At 55.7% G+C, this 15,813-nt stretch overlaps 2 protein-coding genes across 5 annotated transcripts; both read left to right on the top strand.

The window, feature by feature from the left end:
• The first annotated feature begins 42 nt into the window (after nucleotides 1-42).
• Nucleotides 43-5,764, top strand: ZMYND10 (zinc finger MYND-type containing 10). 2 transcript variants are annotated; one of them, XM_059389792.1, is made up of 12 exons: nucleotides 43-193; nucleotides 1,207-1,315; nucleotides 2,893-3,009; nucleotides 3,122-3,175; nucleotides 3,304-3,438; nucleotides 3,545-3,633; nucleotides 3,726-3,826; nucleotides 4,124-4,296; nucleotides 4,492-4,617; nucleotides 4,700-4,821; nucleotides 4,942-5,067; nucleotides 5,156-5,764. In XM_059389792.1, exons 2-12 carry the CDS (start codon nucleotides 1,244-1,246, stop codon nucleotides 5,229-5,231), a joined length of 1,191 nt encoding a protein of 396 aa, XP_059245775.1. In that variant the 5' UTR covers nucleotides 43-193; nucleotides 1,207-1,243; the 3' UTR covers nucleotides 5,232-5,764. The 2 variants fall into 2 exon arrangements, with proteins under 2 accessions (XP_059245775.1, XP_059245774.1); XM_059389791.1 differs by lacking the exon at nucleotides 43-193 and adding an exon at nucleotides 696-939.
• A 32-nt stretch (nucleotides 5,765-5,796) lies between these two features.
• RASSF1 (Ras association domain family member 1) lies at nucleotides 5,797-15,171 on the top strand. 3 transcript variants are annotated; one of them, XM_059389795.1, is made up of 6 exons: nucleotides 5,797-6,087; nucleotides 7,943-8,049; nucleotides 12,529-12,633; nucleotides 12,819-13,116; nucleotides 13,234-13,349; nucleotides 14,226-15,171. In XM_059389795.1, the coding sequence occupies exons 1-6, from the start codon at nucleotides 5,838-5,840 to the stop codon at nucleotides 14,370-14,372; spliced, it is 1,023 nt and encodes a 340-aa protein (XP_059245778.1). In that variant the 5' UTR covers nucleotides 5,797-5,837; the 3' UTR covers nucleotides 14,373-15,171. The 3 variants fall into 3 exon arrangements, with proteins under 3 accessions (XP_059245778.1, XP_059245776.1, XP_059245779.1); XM_059389793.1 differs by having other exon boundaries at nucleotides 7,931-8,049; XM_059389796.1 differs by lacking the exons at nucleotides 5,797-6,087; nucleotides 7,943-8,049 and adding an exon at nucleotides 8,510-8,762.
• Nucleotides 15,172-15,813: the final 642 nt, after the last annotated feature.

Here is a 15,813-nt window from a genome sequence, read left to right as displayed (position 1 = left end):
CAACTGAGACTTGAAGGAGGAAAAGTATTCCAGGCAGAGGGAACAGATGTGGAAGCCCTGAAGCAAAAACAGGATGCATGAGGAAGCCAAGAGAGGCCCCAGGGGCTGCAACATAGGAGGCAATGGGGAGAGGGGCAAGAAAAGAAGTCCCAAGGTACTGAGGGGGCAAGAGCTTGATACTGCAGAGTTCCTGGTAAGCTGCTTTGGACATACTATTTCAAGGGCTAGAGGCAGCCATAGAGTCACCCAGAAAAAGACGACAGCAGTTACTTCGAGAGAGGTTGATGGCAGTCTGCTAGGCTAGGATGGAGACAAGTGGGCCCTGCGCAGTACTTTGTGGGGGTAGAGGCAACAGGTGGAGCCGGGTGCGAGACACAGTAGGACGAGGAAGCCACGGAGAGGAGCATCCGCGCGGCCGAGGTGGATCCGCGGCTGAAAGAGCTGGAGGGGGCAGAGTGACCCTATCCCTGTGCGGGTCGACCTGACGTCCGAGGAGGGAACCTAGGCCACAGCAGTCTGGCACTCAGGGCAGACCCAGGAGCTGCCAGTCGAAGGTGAGGGGTAAAGTTCTGGGAGTCCAAAGAGGGTCGCTACCAGCCTCCGGGAGGGCGAGGCGGCCGGGGGCGTGGCCGGCGCCTGTGCAGGCGGCACTGCGCAGGCGCGAGCTGACCGTTTCCATGACTGCGAGTACCAGCGCATCTAAACCGCTCGGCAACTGCGGCGTCCAAGACCTGGACCCCGCGGGAGACGTTCGTCTCCGAGAGTTTCAGCACTCGCACCTCAGCGCCGGCTGCTGTCCGGGGTCAGCTGAACCCCCCGCTTCCCGCTCGCTCTCTGCGGCCACAACATGGGCGACCTGGAGCTGCTGCTGCCAGGGGAGGCTGACGTGCTGGTGCGGGGGCTGCGCAGCTTCCCGCCGCGCGACATGGGCTCCGGAGGGTGAGGCAGCTGGATCCAGGGGTTAGGCGGAGCCACGGGGTCGGAGTCCTTGAATGGAGGAGTAGGGACCTGACATGGGGGAGAGGGTGACCAGTGTGGGGGAGCCCCCAGGTGAAGAGACAGAGCTCTCCGACTTAGGAGTATATGGCCCTGAGCCCCCTCTGGCCCCTCAGGATCAGGTTAGGCTTCAATAGGACCCAGCCCACCCCCACTCCTACGGCACACGTGTGCTCCCAAATGCACATACACCCCCACTCTCTGGGACAGGTGGAACCAGCAGCATGAGAATCTGGAGAAGCTGAACATGCAGGCTATCCTTGATGCTACAGCCAGCCAGGGGGAGCCCATCCAGGAGCTGCTGGTCACCCATGGGAAGGTATGCTGGGATCACAGGCATGGTTCCTGCCTTCCCACAACCTCCCACACCACCACTCTACCTCTCAGGAGCACCCTGGGTGCCACTTCCCTCGGCGTGGTACACTTGTCTTCCCCAAGGGAAAAGAGAGGAATGTGCTACACCTTTGATTTTGTGCCCCTTTTGTACAGGACTCTGGCACCCAATCCAAGTGTGTGGCATGGCTTGATTTGGGAGGTAGTTGTGGATCAAAGAACAGCCTAGGCTGTGGGGGGAGGGCCCACATTCTAAAGACATCCTTGAATAGACTGTCAGGCCAGAGGGGACCCTCAGTAAAGAACAGGGTGGGGGCGCCTGGGTGGCTCAGTGGTTAAGCAGCTGCCTTCGGCTCAGGTCATGATCTCAGGGTCCTGGGATCGAGTCCTGCATCGGGCTCTCTGCTCAGCGGGGAGCCTGCTTCCTCCTCTCTCTCTCTCTCTCTGCCTGCCTCTCTGCCTACTTGTGGTTTCTCTCTGTCAAATAAATAAATAAAATCTTAAAAAAAAAAAAAAAAAAAGAACAGGGTGGGACTCTGGCATGGAAGGAGGTAGCCTTTCTCTTCCTCTTCCTCAAGGAGAGAGGACTTAGAAACCAGGGATCATGGGGCGCCTGGGTGGCTCAGTGGGTTAAGCCGCTGCCTTCGGCTCGGGTCATGATCTCAGAGTCCTGGGATCGAGTCCCGCATCGGGCTCTCTGCTCAGCGGAGAGCCTGCTTCCCTCTCTCTCTCTCTCTGGCTGCCTCTCCGTCTACTTGTGATTTCTCTCTGTCAAATTAATAAATAAAATCTTTAAAAAAAAAAAAGAAAGAAAGAAACCAGGGATCAGCCTGACTGGAACTTGAGCCAGGACATGGCTCAGATAAGTAACCTAAGGCATCACTTTGCAAAAGCATTCTTCTGCAGATGAAAGGTGGAGCCTCCTGCCGGAGGGTGGGAAAGGACTAGGAAAGTAAGGATGAGGTCAAGGCACACTAGAACCTTGGGAGGCCAAAGGACTGGGATGAGAGGGAGGGCATCAGCAGGAGAGCCAGCCTGAGAGGAACATCTGGATGGGGACAGAAGGGACAAGAGCATAGATGTAAAGGAGAACAAGGCAACCTAGGGACTAGGCAAGAGCCAGTTATAGGAAGCATGAGGAATGTCCCCACAGAGATATCAAGGGCAATTAGAAATGAAGGTCTACGGGGTGCCTGGGTGGCTGAGTGGGTTAAGCCGCTGCCTTTGGCTCAGGTCATGATCTCAGGGTCCTGGGATTGAGTCCCACATCGGGCTCTCTGCTCAGCAGGGAGCCTGCTTCCTCCTCTCTCTGCCTGTCTCTCTGCCTACTTGTGATCTCTCTCTGTCAAATAAATAAATAAAATCTTTAAAAAAAAAAAGAAAGAAAGAAAGAAAGAAATGAAGGTCTAAGGTGCAGGAGACACATTGGGAAGGTGCCTATGGAAAGAATCTAGGGGCCCAGGGGACTTTGAGGAGAGTCAGGGAGGGCTGAGCCAGGGATGGGAGGGTTGCCAGGCCAAGGTAGGCCTGCTTCATCCCTGTCCTTTCCCCTCCCCCTCAAAGATCCCAACGTTGGTGGAGGAGCTGATTGCAGTGGAGATGTGGAAGCAGAAGGTGTTCCCTGTGCTGTGCAGGCTGGAGGACTTCAAGCCCCAGAACACTTTTCCCATATACATGGTGGTGAGCTAGGCCCCTGGTCACACCCCGCCTGTGCCTTTAGAGGGCTCTGGATTCAAGAGGAGAGCTAGTAATTTCCTCAGCAGCTCCGGGCTCTGTTCTCTTTATCTGACAGGTACACCACGAGGCTTCCATTGTCAACCTTCTGGAGACCGTGTTCTTCCACAAGGTGACGCATCAGCCCTGCCCACCAGCTGTTGCCCCACGCTAGGGCCTGACAGGGAAGGGAGGTTGTGGCTGTGTGGGGAGAGCATTGGAGACAGAATGTTTCCCCTCTCCCCTCTATCTCCCTCTCAGGAAGTGTGTGAGTCAGCAGAAGACACTGTCTTGGACCTGGTAGACTACTGCCACCGAAAATTGACTCTGTTGGTGGCCCAGAGTGGCCGTGGTGGCCCTCCTGAGGAGGAGTCCCAGTACAGCACCCCAATACAGGTAGGTTGAGGTTCCCTGGGGGTGCCAATGGGTAGACCGGGCTCCCTCGGAGCCTGAGCAAGCTGGGGGTGGCCCAGCTTAAGCACCATGTCCCCCCCACCCCCAGGAGCTGCAGAAGCAGGCTGAACTGATGGAGTTTGAGATCGCATTGAAGGCCCTCTCAGTGCTGCGCTACATCACAGACTGTGTGGACAGGTGGGCAGTCCTGCCAGGCCTGGGGCCTACAGTGGAGGACTGGGATCCCGGGCCTGTAGCCTCTGCTCACTTCTCTCCACCACCACACCTAGCCTTTCCTTGAGCACCTTGAACCGCATGCTCAGTACCCACAATTTGCCCTGCCTCCTGGTGGAACTGCTGGAACACAGTCCCTGGAGCCGCCAGGAAGGAGGTAAGGTCCTCCCCCACCTGCCTAAGCCCCAGCTCACAGCTGCCCGGAGACATGTTCTCAGACTGACGGAGACAGGCAGCTTGCCCCGGGGAAACACACTCTGCCCGCTAGCTCGCAGTGGATCCAGGGATGCCTCACGTGGGATGGGCTTGGACCTGGGCTATGCAGCAGGCAAGGCCTCTGTGTCTGCTACTAAGGACTCCCCCTGCTCTAGAGGAAGCAGTGCCCCAACCTGGGCCAGTCCTGAGCCCATGCAGCTGTAGTGGCTGAGTGAGCAACCCCCATTCCTCTCCCCAGGCAAGCTGCAGCACTTTGAGGGTGGCCGTTGGCAGACAGTGGCCCCCTCAGAGCAGCAAAAGCTGAGCAAGTTGGATGGGCAGGTGTGGATCGCTCTGTACAACCTGCTACTAAGCCCTGAAGCCCGGGCCCGCTACCACCTCACCAGCTTTGCCAAGGGCCAGCTACTCAAGGTGGGGCCCTCCTCCGGTTGCAGTGCCACGCCAGCCCACCCCAGCCCAGTGCAGCCCACTTACCTCAGCCCCAGTCCTATTTCTAGACCCTGAACCTCAAGCGACACGGTCCCCACAAGCACCTCAGCCCAGCCCAGCACAGGCCCTCTCTGGTCAGCCCTGCTTCACACTGGCCTTCCCTGGACTCTCTTGCAGCTTCGGGCCTTCCTCACGGACACACTGCTCGACCAGCTGCCCAACCTGGCAGACCTGCAGGGCTTCCTGGCCCACCTGGCCCTGGCTGAAACCCAGCCCCCTAAGAAGGACCTGGTGTTGGAACAGGTAGGTACTAGGAAGTCAGTGACTCAGGACAACTCCCCGCCTTGCCAGCTCCTCCCTGACACTTTGCGCATTTCTCCCACAGATCCCAGAAATCTGGGAGCGGCTGGAGAGAGAGAACAGAGGGAAGTGGCAGGCTATTGCCAAGCACCAGCTGAGGCACACATTCAGCGCCTCAGAGCAGGACCTGCGGCTGCAGGCACGAAGGTGAGGCCTGCTGAGCAAGCAGAAGGGGTGGAAGGGATGCAGAAGGCACGGGCATAGGCAGGGGTGCTCTTGTGTGCCCACAGGCCAGGCCCAGCCAGGCTTTTCTGACCTCTTTCCTAGATGGGCTGAGACTTACAGGCTGGACGTCCTGGAGGCAATAAACCCAGAGCGGCCCCGCTGTGCCTACTGCAGTGCAGAAGCCTCCAAACGCTGCTCAAGGTGCCAGAGTGAATGGTATTGCTGCAGGTGAGGGCATCCTGGGACCTTGGACCCCTAAGACCCCCTTTCAGACCCTCTGCTAGCTCTGCATGCTCACCAGCCCGCCTGCTTGCAGGGAGTGCCAGGTCAAGCACTGGGAGAAGCATGGAAAGGCCTGTGTCCCGGCAGCCCAAGGTGACAGAGCCAAATGAAGGCTGCAGCTGCTAAAGGCCAGCCACCCGTACAGCCCACCCAAGAGTGTGCCCTTGAACCTCAGGATCTCAGCCTAGCCTCTGCCAGAGCTCCAGCCTCCCAGGTGGTGAGCGCAGCGAGCACAGACCCATCTTCCCCAGCAAAGCGCTCCCCACTTCCTGCGCTACCCAGCGGGTAGGCTGAGGGCGCTGCCTCTGCGAGCTGGAGCAGGAAGGCGGGGGCAAAGACAAGAGCCGGATGTGGGGACCCTGTTCCTCTAGCACAGTAAAGCTGGCCTCTAGAAACAGCCTGCCTTCGAGTGGCCCTTCGCAGAGGTCGTCATCGGTGTGAGCAGGAGGGGTGCTCCCGGGATGCAGGGAGAAAAGGAGAGGGAGGGCCCGGACCCTGCGAGAGCGCTCGCCATCCCACGCCCTCGCCACCCCACTCAGCCTGCGCGCCGACACAGCCCTAGCGCCCAGGTTTCCGTTGCGCGGCTAGCCCCGACTCTCTCCCGCGGCCCTGCCGGGATCCCGGGGGCGGCGCCGTATCGCGGCCCGCCCCGCGGCCCCGCCCGCCCCGCGCTCGCGGGCGCCCAGAGCCGGCGGGAGTCCGGGCCGGAATCGGCCATGTCCACGGAACCTGAACTCATTGAACTGAGGGAACTGGAACCCGCGCGGCGCGCCGGCCCGGGCCGCACCCGGCTGGAGCGTGCCAACGCGCTGCGTATCGCGCCCGGCACCTCGCGCAATCCCGCACGGCAACTGGGCGCGGGCCGCGGCCACCACTTCCAGCCCGCGGGGCCCGCCACGCACACGTGGTGCGACCTCTGCGGCGACTTCATCTGGGGCGTCGTGCGCAAGGGCCTGCAGTGCGCGCGTGAGTAGCAGCCCCGCGCGCTGGCGAGAGCGAAACGGGCGGCCAAGAGGCAGCGCCTGCGCTGCGTGTCAAGTCGCAAAGGAGGGGGTCGGTCGGCAGGATCGGTTCCCGCGGGCCAGGTGCATTGGCTTTGACCCGTCGTTTAAGAGAGTGCAGGAGGATAGATGGTGTATATCCTTGTCCTACTCCACCTGCATCGGGGCACAGCTGCGCAGAGGCAGCTGCCGACGAATAACTATGAATAAGGTGCTGATTCCAAGCTTTTTATCTTTAAAGTGTCTTGGCTCTTCTTGAGAAAGGCTTTGTTTCCACCACTCACTATAAGTCCCTGTTCCCAGGCCCACCCCTTCCCAAAGATTCACTCACCATGTCCTTCTCCAGAATCTCTGGGATGGGGGAAGTTTTACCCCCTATGGGAGGGGGGCAGGGGGAAAGTATCTTGGGTGGGTCCTCTGCAAATAGGAATTTTGTTGAGCAAATACCTATCGCAGACCCAGCCAGGTGCCAAAACATGAAACACAACCACACACCAGCAGCCCTTCTGCCTCCCAGGAGTCACCCACCAGCAAGCAGAGGTTGCTGCCCCACTGGCTATATACACCAGCTAGAATCGTTTGGGATTTTACAGCCCTCCAAACCCCTATGCCTGGACTTCAGACCTGTTGAATCAATCACTGGGAGTGTACCAGCCATTGGCAGAAAACAAATCATTCCACTGGAATTGAGAGTAGTTGAGAGTCACTGTTCTAGCCCATTTAGGGATAGACACCCTCTAAACACCATTTAGAGAAGGTGTACCAGACTTGTGTAGGCATGGAGACCCTCTCATCCAGAACAAGAGTCTGTCCTGAACACCAGGGTTGTGACAGAATACCAACCATGAACAAGGGCTGGAACACTGAAGTGTTCCCAAGGAGAAATAAAGTGGACAGAGATAAAATACTGGACAATTTGGGTGTGTGTCAGAAGCAAAGAGAAGAGAGGAATCAAGGGTGATTTTGGATTTTTTTTTTTTAACGTCAAACTGGGATAGTAGCAATTTTTGCTAAGATGAGGTGCTCTGGTGAGGGGAGGATGGAGGTGAAGAGTTGTTTTGGCCACTTTGGGTTGACAGGGGCTTCGACCTAAGGAGGGAGGTCAGCGATGGAAGTCTTGGATCTGGTGTAGGTAAGTGTACACAGAGCAGGGCAGTGATGAGGACTGAGCCTTAGACACTCTCCATTAGATCTGGGTGTTGAGACAGAACGAAAGGAACTTAGCAGGAGCTGCCGGGAAACCGGGGTAGCAAGGAGCTCTGGAAATCAAGGAGAGTAAGCATCAAATGATGCTGAGGGGGTGAGGATGAAGGGACCTGGCATGCGACCCTGCGCATGTTGCTGAGGACCCTAACTCGTTTTCTGGAGGGAGGGGCAAGCCTGACTGGAATGGGTAAAGGAGAGAGGACGGTAAGCAGTGTATGTAGATGAATGTTGGTAAGTTTTGGTGCGAGGGATGTAGAGACAGATGACGGAAGAGAACAAGTGTTAAAGGCTTTTGTTAAATGCGCGGAGATGGCGGGGCGGGGGGGGGGCGTTGACAATGAGGGAGGGGTATATTCTGCACTCAGTGCGAAAGATCCAGCCGTTCAACAGGCTGGATCCCTAACCGCCGGAGGCCTTCCCGTCAGTTTCCAGACGTTAGGGGACCAATACTAGAATCTGTATAGCAGCGGGGGGTAACAAGACCTTAAGATAAGGCCGGTCATGCAGAGCCTGGCGGGCAACGGCCTTCATCCCGGGGGTTCTCTTCCGTGCCCGGAATGCTTCTCTGAACTGTAGCTGGGGCTCCTCCGCCTCACCGCCAGGCCTCTCTGCAGATTGCAAGTTCACATGCCACTACCGTTGCCGCGCGCTTGTCTGCCTGGACTGCTGCGGGCCCCGGGACCTGGGCTGGGAACCTGCGCTGGAGCTGGACACGAACGTGGTGAGCGCGGGGCAGGGGGGGCGTACGGAAAAGGCGCGCAGACCTGTCGGCCACACTGCAGGAGTTGCTTAGGCCGCGCGGCGTTACGCGCAAAGAGCGTTCTAACGGGGGGTTTCCCGCGACAGAGAAAGGCTAATTCTGCGCGCGGGCTCGAAAGGGTGCCAGGGATGCCGACTACGCGCGGACGGCCCAGAATCGCCCTAACTCCGCGTCCGCGCAATTTCCGCACCTCCCCGCATCCGCATCCGGTCTTGCGGCCACGCTGGTGCACATGCGCACACGCTCGGACCTGTTCCCCAAGAGAGGAGGGGTCTTCGAGGCAGAGCCGAGCCGAGCTGCCTGGGCTATGAGGTCATTCCTGGAGGCGTGGCGCGTAGGAACCCGCCCTCCGAAGTCCCTCCCCCAATGAGACGAGTGCCGGATCCTGGCTGTCTACGTTTCAGTGTTAACGGCTGCCGCGCGAACTCGGATCGCGGCGCACGCGCACACGCGCCTGGGGCGGTGGTTGGAGGCTACCGGCGCACGGGACTTGGGGAGCTGGCTGGCGGGCGGGCGCGGCGATGGGCGAGGCGGATGCGGGGACGCCTTCTTTCGAGATGACCTGGAGCAGCACAACAAGCAGTGGTTACTGCAGCCAGGAGGACTCAGACTCGGAGCTCGAACAGTACTTCACGGCTCGTACCTCACTGGCTCGCAGGCCGCGTCGGGACCAGGTGGGGGCCAGGGTTTTGGGCGGCGGGCCGGTGACAGTCGCTGGGACCCTTCCCCTTCACACTAAGTTGTCTGCTCGAGTTTGTGGGCAGTCCCACTCCTCCGTCAGTTGGGATTCCATACCGCCCCGGGGCCAGCCTGCGGAACCGTGTGCGGGACTCTCAGCGCCTCGATGCCGGGTGCCGAGGCCTTGATGTCTCTGTCACAGACCGGTTGAACCAGGGGAAGCAGCTACGTGGCTTGGGGTAGATCCGGGATGGGCATTATCCACCTATGAGTAAAGCCGACCCCTCAGTCTGGACGAGCACCTCGATTTCCGCGTTTAGACGCTCCCACCTCCTCTCTAGGGGACGGGGGTGGGGGTGGTGGGAGGAAGTGGAAGGGAGGTGTCCTTGCGGGGAACTGGGAAATGTGTTTAGGAAGAAGGTTCGGACTCTCCCTCACCCCCCCCCCCCCATGCCCCCCCTTGGACGGAGCCAGCTGAGTCCCCACCTCTTACTAGTCCTGGCCTGCCACTGGCTTCTGGCTTCTGGAATGTGGAGGATTCTGGAGTGGACCTTGCTGGAGTGCTCGCTTAGGCAGCACGTATACTCAAATAGGTGTGGACCTGTAGGAAGGGTATTGAGATTCCTAAATACTTTAAGTATTTTAGGTATTTAGATTCCTAAATACCCTTCCTAGAGGTCCACACCGATGGGAAGGAAGGTGGAAAGGAAGCCTAGTTCTGGACTGTAAGCAAACAGGAGCATTTATCCACGGGAGGTGAGGCAGGCTAGATTGTACAAAGCTCAGAGGTGGGATCAAGAGAGATAGGAGTTACTAATCCAGAACTATAAGATGGGATGCTGGAGCAGCTGTTCCTCTCTGAGTCTTCTAGGTGTCCCCATTATCAGAAACCTCTGTGTGCCATGAGTGTGACCACCAAGCTCAAGTAACTATACAGGAGCTGGTACACCTCAGGAGAGCACCCTGCACAGAGCATCAGGAAAGAGAGATGGGGACCGTGAAGCTCCGAATACCTTGCAGCAATGCAGCAGAATTCCTTACATGAGCCACAAAAAGGGACTTTTAGATGACAATTTTGTACTCTTCAAAATTTTTTTTAAGATTTTATTTATTTATTTGACAGAGAGAGAGAGCAAGAGAGGGAACACAAGCAGAGGGAGTGGAAGAGGGAGGAGGCTTCTTGCTGAGCAGGGAGCCCCATGTGGGGCTCGATCCCAGGACCCTGAGATCATGACCTGAGCCAAAGGCAGATGCTTAACGACTGAGCCACCCAGGCACCCCTGTACTCTTTAAATTTTACTCAAAAATTCAGCCCAGACCTTTGACTCTGGGTCAATTGACTGGTGCAAGGCTTGACTGGATCCCTGGGACTTTCTGTCACTCAGGTTTGAGCCATTTTCCATTGTGAAACAGTGAGAAAACCACAAGACACTAACCAGTTGAAAAGGTGGCTGGGGAGTCCCCAGTTGTAGGTAAAATACAAGCCATCAGTCACTGTGGACAGTGGCAGAGTGGAGGGTGGGTCACCATGGAGAAGGGAAACTCCATGGTCCTGCTGTGCACACAGAGGGCTGTTGGAATCCTCCAGCAGGAATCTTTGGAAGCAGAAAAAGAAACTTCTTATTCTTTTAGAATACTGACAGGACAGTGCAATGCCTCCAGTCTAAGTCCCTTATTTTATGAGTAAAGATACTAAGGGAGGCAAAAACAAACAAAACCTAAGGGAGGTTCACCTGGAGAGGGGAAGAGACTGGAACATAGATCAGTGCATCACTGCACCCCAGTCCAGGGCTCCTAGGTGACCTGGGAAGGAAGAGAAAGGAGCAAGTGTTCTCATCCTCAGGCTGGAGCTCAGAACCATCACAAGGAAGGGAAATAAGTTGGTGCCATCTCTGTGCTCACCGTTCTGTGAACAGAATTCTCTTCCTTCTTGCTGGGGTTTGGAAGTTTGTTCAGCTTTTCTCCTGCCCCACAGCACTCTCCTATCCTAGTACTCCTTCCTGTCCCAAGCCCTCTCCTCCAGCCTGAACAAACACATCCTCCCTTTATTCCCAGGCTCCAGCCTTCATTTTACCCTCCAAATCTCCCATTTCCCAGGGCCCACACCATTTGTTCTTTACTAGTCTTGAAGGAGTCCTCCCTGCCCCCAGTAAGATTTCCTTCGAAGAAAATTTTTCTTCGAAAATTCCCTGCTGAGATTTTCACTTCTTAGTGCTCTCCTCCATCCAGATTTTTTTTTTTTTTTTTTTTTTTTTGGAGACTTGGGGAAACAAGTAGGCTTCAGTTTCCACACCTCCCCCAATGCCCCCTTCTGAGGCCCCAACTTAAGTTTTAAGTGCCACATACTTACTGGAAAGTTCTAGGTAAAGAGCATACTGCTAAAAGGCTGTCTAGGGGCGCCTGGGTGGTTCAGTGGGTTAAGCCGATGCCTTCGGCTCAGGTCATGATCTCGGGGTCCTGGGATCGAGTCCCACATCGGGCTCTCTGCTCAGCAGGGAGCCTGCTTCCTCCTTTCTCTCTCTCTCTGCCTGCCTCTCTGCCTACTTGTGATCTCTGTCTGTCAAATAAAATAAATAAAATCTAAAAAAAAAATAAAATAAAATAAAAATAAAAGGCTGTCTAGATGAAGAGCACCCTACCATCTAATGTGTCCTCCTTATTCATCCCCATCGGACGGTTTAAGCTTGGGGGCTCCAAAGCACCAGTTAGGGAGAAGCCTGCCTCTCCTGGGCTCAGAGCTAGACACAAGTCATTTTGGAGGAGCCCAGCTGGTAAGAATTCCCCTGGGACAAAGCATTGGTCAGCAGTGATCTCAGCTGCATCTGTGACACTCCCATTCCAGCCAGGGCCTGACGTCAACAGGAAGTAAGGCTGATGCAATGGAACTGGGGAGTTTGATAGAAAAGTGTTTGTTCAGAGCCCTGGCTTCCCTGGTCCATACTCCACCCTTCCAACAAGAATCCAGCCCCTGGAGGAGTGGGGGATGGGCTGAGTGGTAGAGGGAAAAAAGTCTTTGGGCTGAACCTCCAGACAGGAGGGAGGAGGTGCAGAAGCCTACCTGCTTAGCACTTGTGGGACCAGCTCTACCAGGAGGCAGATTGGAGCCTGGCCTGAAGCTGCCTTTGGCGCAGCTTGGCCAAGATCAAATGGCATGACACAGTGTGTGAGACATATGGGGCTGGCCCCAGATCCCTCACCAGAAGGTGTTAAAATTGTAGAGGTTGCCCTTACCCTCATGCCTGTGCCTGGCTGGGCTCGTGGTGTGCACCAGTCCCAGACCTCTCGCCGGGTGGTCATGGCCCTTTGCTGGGGCAGAGTGACAGAGTGGTCTTCCTTCTCCAGAACACTCCTGACCCCACCTAACTAAGGTGCTGGAATCAGGCTGTGCAGTTGAAAGTTGCTTTTATTGTCAATAAGAATCCCACATCTTTTCCTGGCCCCTGGCCTTCTCTCTTCAGTTTTCTTGGTTTTAAGGTATCCTTAGGGCCTCACCCAGTGTTAAGGAGGCCCCATGTAGGCAGCATAAAGAAGCCAAATGACTTGGCCGTTGCTCTGCCCATCCATTGCATGCAAAACCAGGAGCAATGGTGGCTTCTTCTCATCAGGACTCAAGCTTCCAAAGTTTCCAAAGGCTGCTTTTTCAGTTTCCAGAGGCTGCTTTTTCAAAGTGGCCCACGCAGACTCACCTCCCTGTATGTGACGTGCGTTGCAGTGGGGTGGGTTCTTTTAAGGACCCTGTGTCCATGCTGGCCCCTCTTACAGGACGAGCCTGTGGAGTGGGAAACACCTGACCTTTCTCAGGCTGAGGTTGAACAGAAGATCAAGGAGTACAATAGCCAGATCAACAGCAACCTCTTCATGAGCCTGGTGAGTTGACAGCCTGGGGAAGGGGGTGTGGGGAGAGGCTACAGCTGAAGTCACAGCTAAGGTATTCTTGGGTGGGCCTAAGCAGTAATTTATTTACACCTAGCCTAGCCCCAAGTGGACTAGCAGTGTCCAAATCTGTTCCATCTCATGTGGAACATAGTCATGGTTTGGTTTTTCCTCTTCAGAACAAGGATGGCTCCTACACAGGCTTCATCAAGGTTCAACTGAAGCTGGTACGCCCTGTCTCAGTGCCCTCCAGCAAGAAGCCACCCTCCTTGCAGGATGCCAGGCGGGGCACAGGGCGGGGCACAGCTGTGAGGCGCCGAACCTCCTTCTACCTGCCCAAGGATGCTGTCAAGCACCTGCATGTGTTGTCACGCACGCGGGCACGTGAGGTCATTGAGGCCCTACTTCGCAAATTCTTGGTGGTGGATGACCCCCGCAAGTTTGCACTCTTTGAGCGAGCTGAACGCCATGGCCAAGGTAGGCTTCCCTCCCCGCCATGTATGAGGGTATATATGCATGCACCATGTGTAAGGGGCTGAATGGGCTGGGCCTGACTCTAATCAGGTAACTTTCTTCTCCCTGCCTGGCCTTCAGTGTACCTCCGGAAGCTGTCGGATGACGAGCAGCCCCTGCGGCTCCGGCTCCTTGCAGGGCCCAGCGAGAAGGCCCTAAGCTTTGTCCTCAAGGAGAATGACTCTGGGGAGGTGAATGTGAGTACCCAGCCCTCTTTGGCTTCTTGGTTGTCACTGGATAAGGCTGATGGGTCACAGCTGCAGTAAAGTTGGAAGGAAGAGTAGGACTGGAGAAAAAGCCCTGCAAAGCCTCTTTAAGAGTATGTGAACCTTGTAGCTACAGTGAAGCATTCCAGGCCACTCAAACCAAGGTCACAGGCTTGTCCCAAGATGCCGGGAAGAATTGTCTTGGTGGTCTGTTCTTTTCTGTTGTGGAAAGTCCTCAGGAGATACAGGAATTCCTCTTGATAGTATGGTGATTCCAAGCCAGATCAAAACACACAGGGCACCTGGGTGGCTCAGTGGGTTAAGCCTCTGCCTTCGGCTCAGGTCATGATCTCAGGGTCCTGGGATTGAGTCCCACATCGGGCTCTCTGCTTGGCGGGGAGCGTGCTTCCTCTTCTCTCCCTCCCTGCCTGCCTCTCTGCCTACTTGTGAACTCTGTCAAATAAATAAATAAAGTCTTTAAAAAAAAAAAAAAAAAACAAACCACAGATGGGCCCACATCAGGGAGGCTCCTGTTCAACCATTATGACTTTTTACCTAGAAGCTTTCTGGCTTCAAAGTTTTGGGTCTATGGAGTAGTATTAAACTCAGAGTGTGGGCATAGCCTTTCCACAGATAACTGGGTGACATCTGGTTTGGTTGCCTGTCTTCAAGGTGACTGCTCTACTTTATGGGGCCCATCTTCTCTACAGACTATTGTCAAGAATCCTAGCACAGGCCATTCAGGCAAGAACGTAACATTAGAAAGCCCTATCCTAGCTGTGTGACATGACTGCTGCTCTTCGCTGGGGAGGGCCTGCTGATTTGGCCATGCCTGCTGCAGCCTGTTTCCCTCCTTTCCACCTGCAGTGGGATGCCTTCAGCATGCCCGAACTACACAACTTCCTGCGCATCTTACAGCGGGAGGAAGAGGAACACCTGCGCCAGATCCTGCAAAAGTACTCCTATTGCCGTCAGAAGATTCAGGAAGCCCTGCATGCCTGTCCCCTGGGGTGACCTCTTGTACCCCTGGGGGAAAGGAGGAGAGTAGGCAGCGCCGAGAGCGTGCCGTGTGAGTGTGACAGGGCCCATGTGGCTTGAAGAATGAGTGTGCATGGAGGTCATCTCTTACCAGGGGGAATGAGCCCAGAGAACAGCAAAGGAGCTGGCCCCCTGTGTCCACCCATAAGTGTAGCAGAGCATGGCTCTTCTGCCCTTTGTGTAGTGGGTCATGTTGGGCCGGGGTTGCCTCAGAAAGCTGCTCCAGGCTTGCAGCAGGGATTGAGCAGAATTAAGTCTCTTTAATTCATGTCTCAGATACCAGAATCTTGGGAAACCCTACAAACAGAATAGGGTCATGTTTGCAGGGATAAGGGCCCTCATCTATGGGGAAGGGTCGTATGTGTTGGGTCTCAGATGGGGTGTCAGGACAGTCGGAGCCAAGGGCAGGTGTTCAAAATAAGGCAGGCATGGGGAACGAGTCTAGGTTTCCCTCTACAGTGGCTTCTGACTCCTCACACACACTGGGGTCAGGGAATGCTGGCTCATGGTGCAGCAACAGTGCCTCAGTGCCTCCTCCAAGGAGGATGTCCCTAGGCCAGGGTCTGTGTGAATGTGGGCACTGGTCCAGGTCTGTGCCTTCTTTGCCTATCAAAGCGAGGGTCTTTCCCTCAGTTATTTTTGATGATGTGTGCGAATGTATGTACTATTTTGTGGCCTCAGCTGCATGCCTCCTGTGGGGAAGGGGGTGGGGGTGACAGTCATCATCAGGGCCTGGGGCCTGAAGAGAATTGGCTGAATAAAGATTTGAGATTTCTGCTTTGGAACTCTTTATTATGGGTCCTCAACTGAAGTTGCCTTCATGCCAGTGGCTACCAAGAGTGATGGACAGGCTCATAGAGCACCTTTTAAAAGTCACCATTTGACCAATATTTGAAGGATGTGGGGGTACAAATAGGGACTGTAAACACGCACCACCATGGGGGTTCAGGTCAGGCAAGAATATAAGCTAGAATTTAGGGAAACCACACCCTTCCCAACACATACACACACACTCTAAGCTGTGGGAGGCGTTTTTACTGAGCTGCTACTATGGACCAGGACCAGATGCTGCTCATGGCCCCGAAGGTCTAGCTGTTAATTCTTGCCTTCGTGAAGTATGCCTTCTAGTGGGTTTGGAAAGAACACTGAACCAAAGTTCTTCAGACTGACCGTAGCTATACATTTGGCCAATTACCTAGTTTTCTTTAGGTTTGGTTTCTTTACATGCAACAGTGGTGATCACAGAAACGGTGTGGGTATAAAACGAAGCCAGGCGGGCAATGCGGGGCCTGGCTGGGGCAGCCCTAAAGGGCTGGTTGTGGGGAAGCTGGTGGTTGGGCAGCCCGCTGGACCTGACTTCTGGGGGCCGGGGACGTCGGAGACGCCACACATGAAAGCAGGAGGACACAACCTCCGC

Source organism: Mustela nigripes, chromosome 2 (genome assembly GCF_022355385.1).
Source record: "Mustela nigripes isolate SB6536 chromosome 2, MUSNIG.SB6536, whole genome shotgun sequence".
Classification (NCBI taxonomy): Eukaryota; Metazoa; Chordata; class Mammalia; order Carnivora; family Mustelidae; genus Mustela; species Mustela nigripes.
This window is presented reverse-complemented; position numbering and strand designations above follow the sequence as displayed.

Bases quoted from the DNA above. Each gene is read 5' to 3' on its own strand.
- ZMYND10 (XM_059389791.1), top strand. From the start codon at position 848: ATGGGCGACCTGGAGCTGCTGCTGCCAGGGGAGGCTGACGTGCTGGTG. The intron at 3,439-3,544 runs GTAGGTTGAGGT...CCCCACCCCCAG, and splicing joins AGTACAGCACCCCAATACAG to GAGCTGCAGAAGCAGGCTGA. The intron at 4,297-4,491 runs GTGGGGCCCTCC...ACTCTCTTGCAG, and splicing joins CCAAGGGCCAGCTACTCAAG to CTTCGGGCCTTCCTCACGGA.
- RASSF1 (XM_059389793.1), top strand. From the start codon at position 5,838: ATGTCCACGGAACCTGAACTCATTGAACTGAGGGAACTGGAACCCGCG. The intron at 12,634-12,818 runs GTGAGTTGACAG...TTTCCTCTTCAG, and splicing joins GCAACCTCTTCATGAGCCTG to AACAAGGATGGCTCCTACAC. The intron at 13,117-13,233 runs GTAGGCTTCCCT...CCTGGCCTTCAG, and splicing joins AGCTGAACGCCATGGCCAAG to TGTACCTCCGGAAGCTGTCG.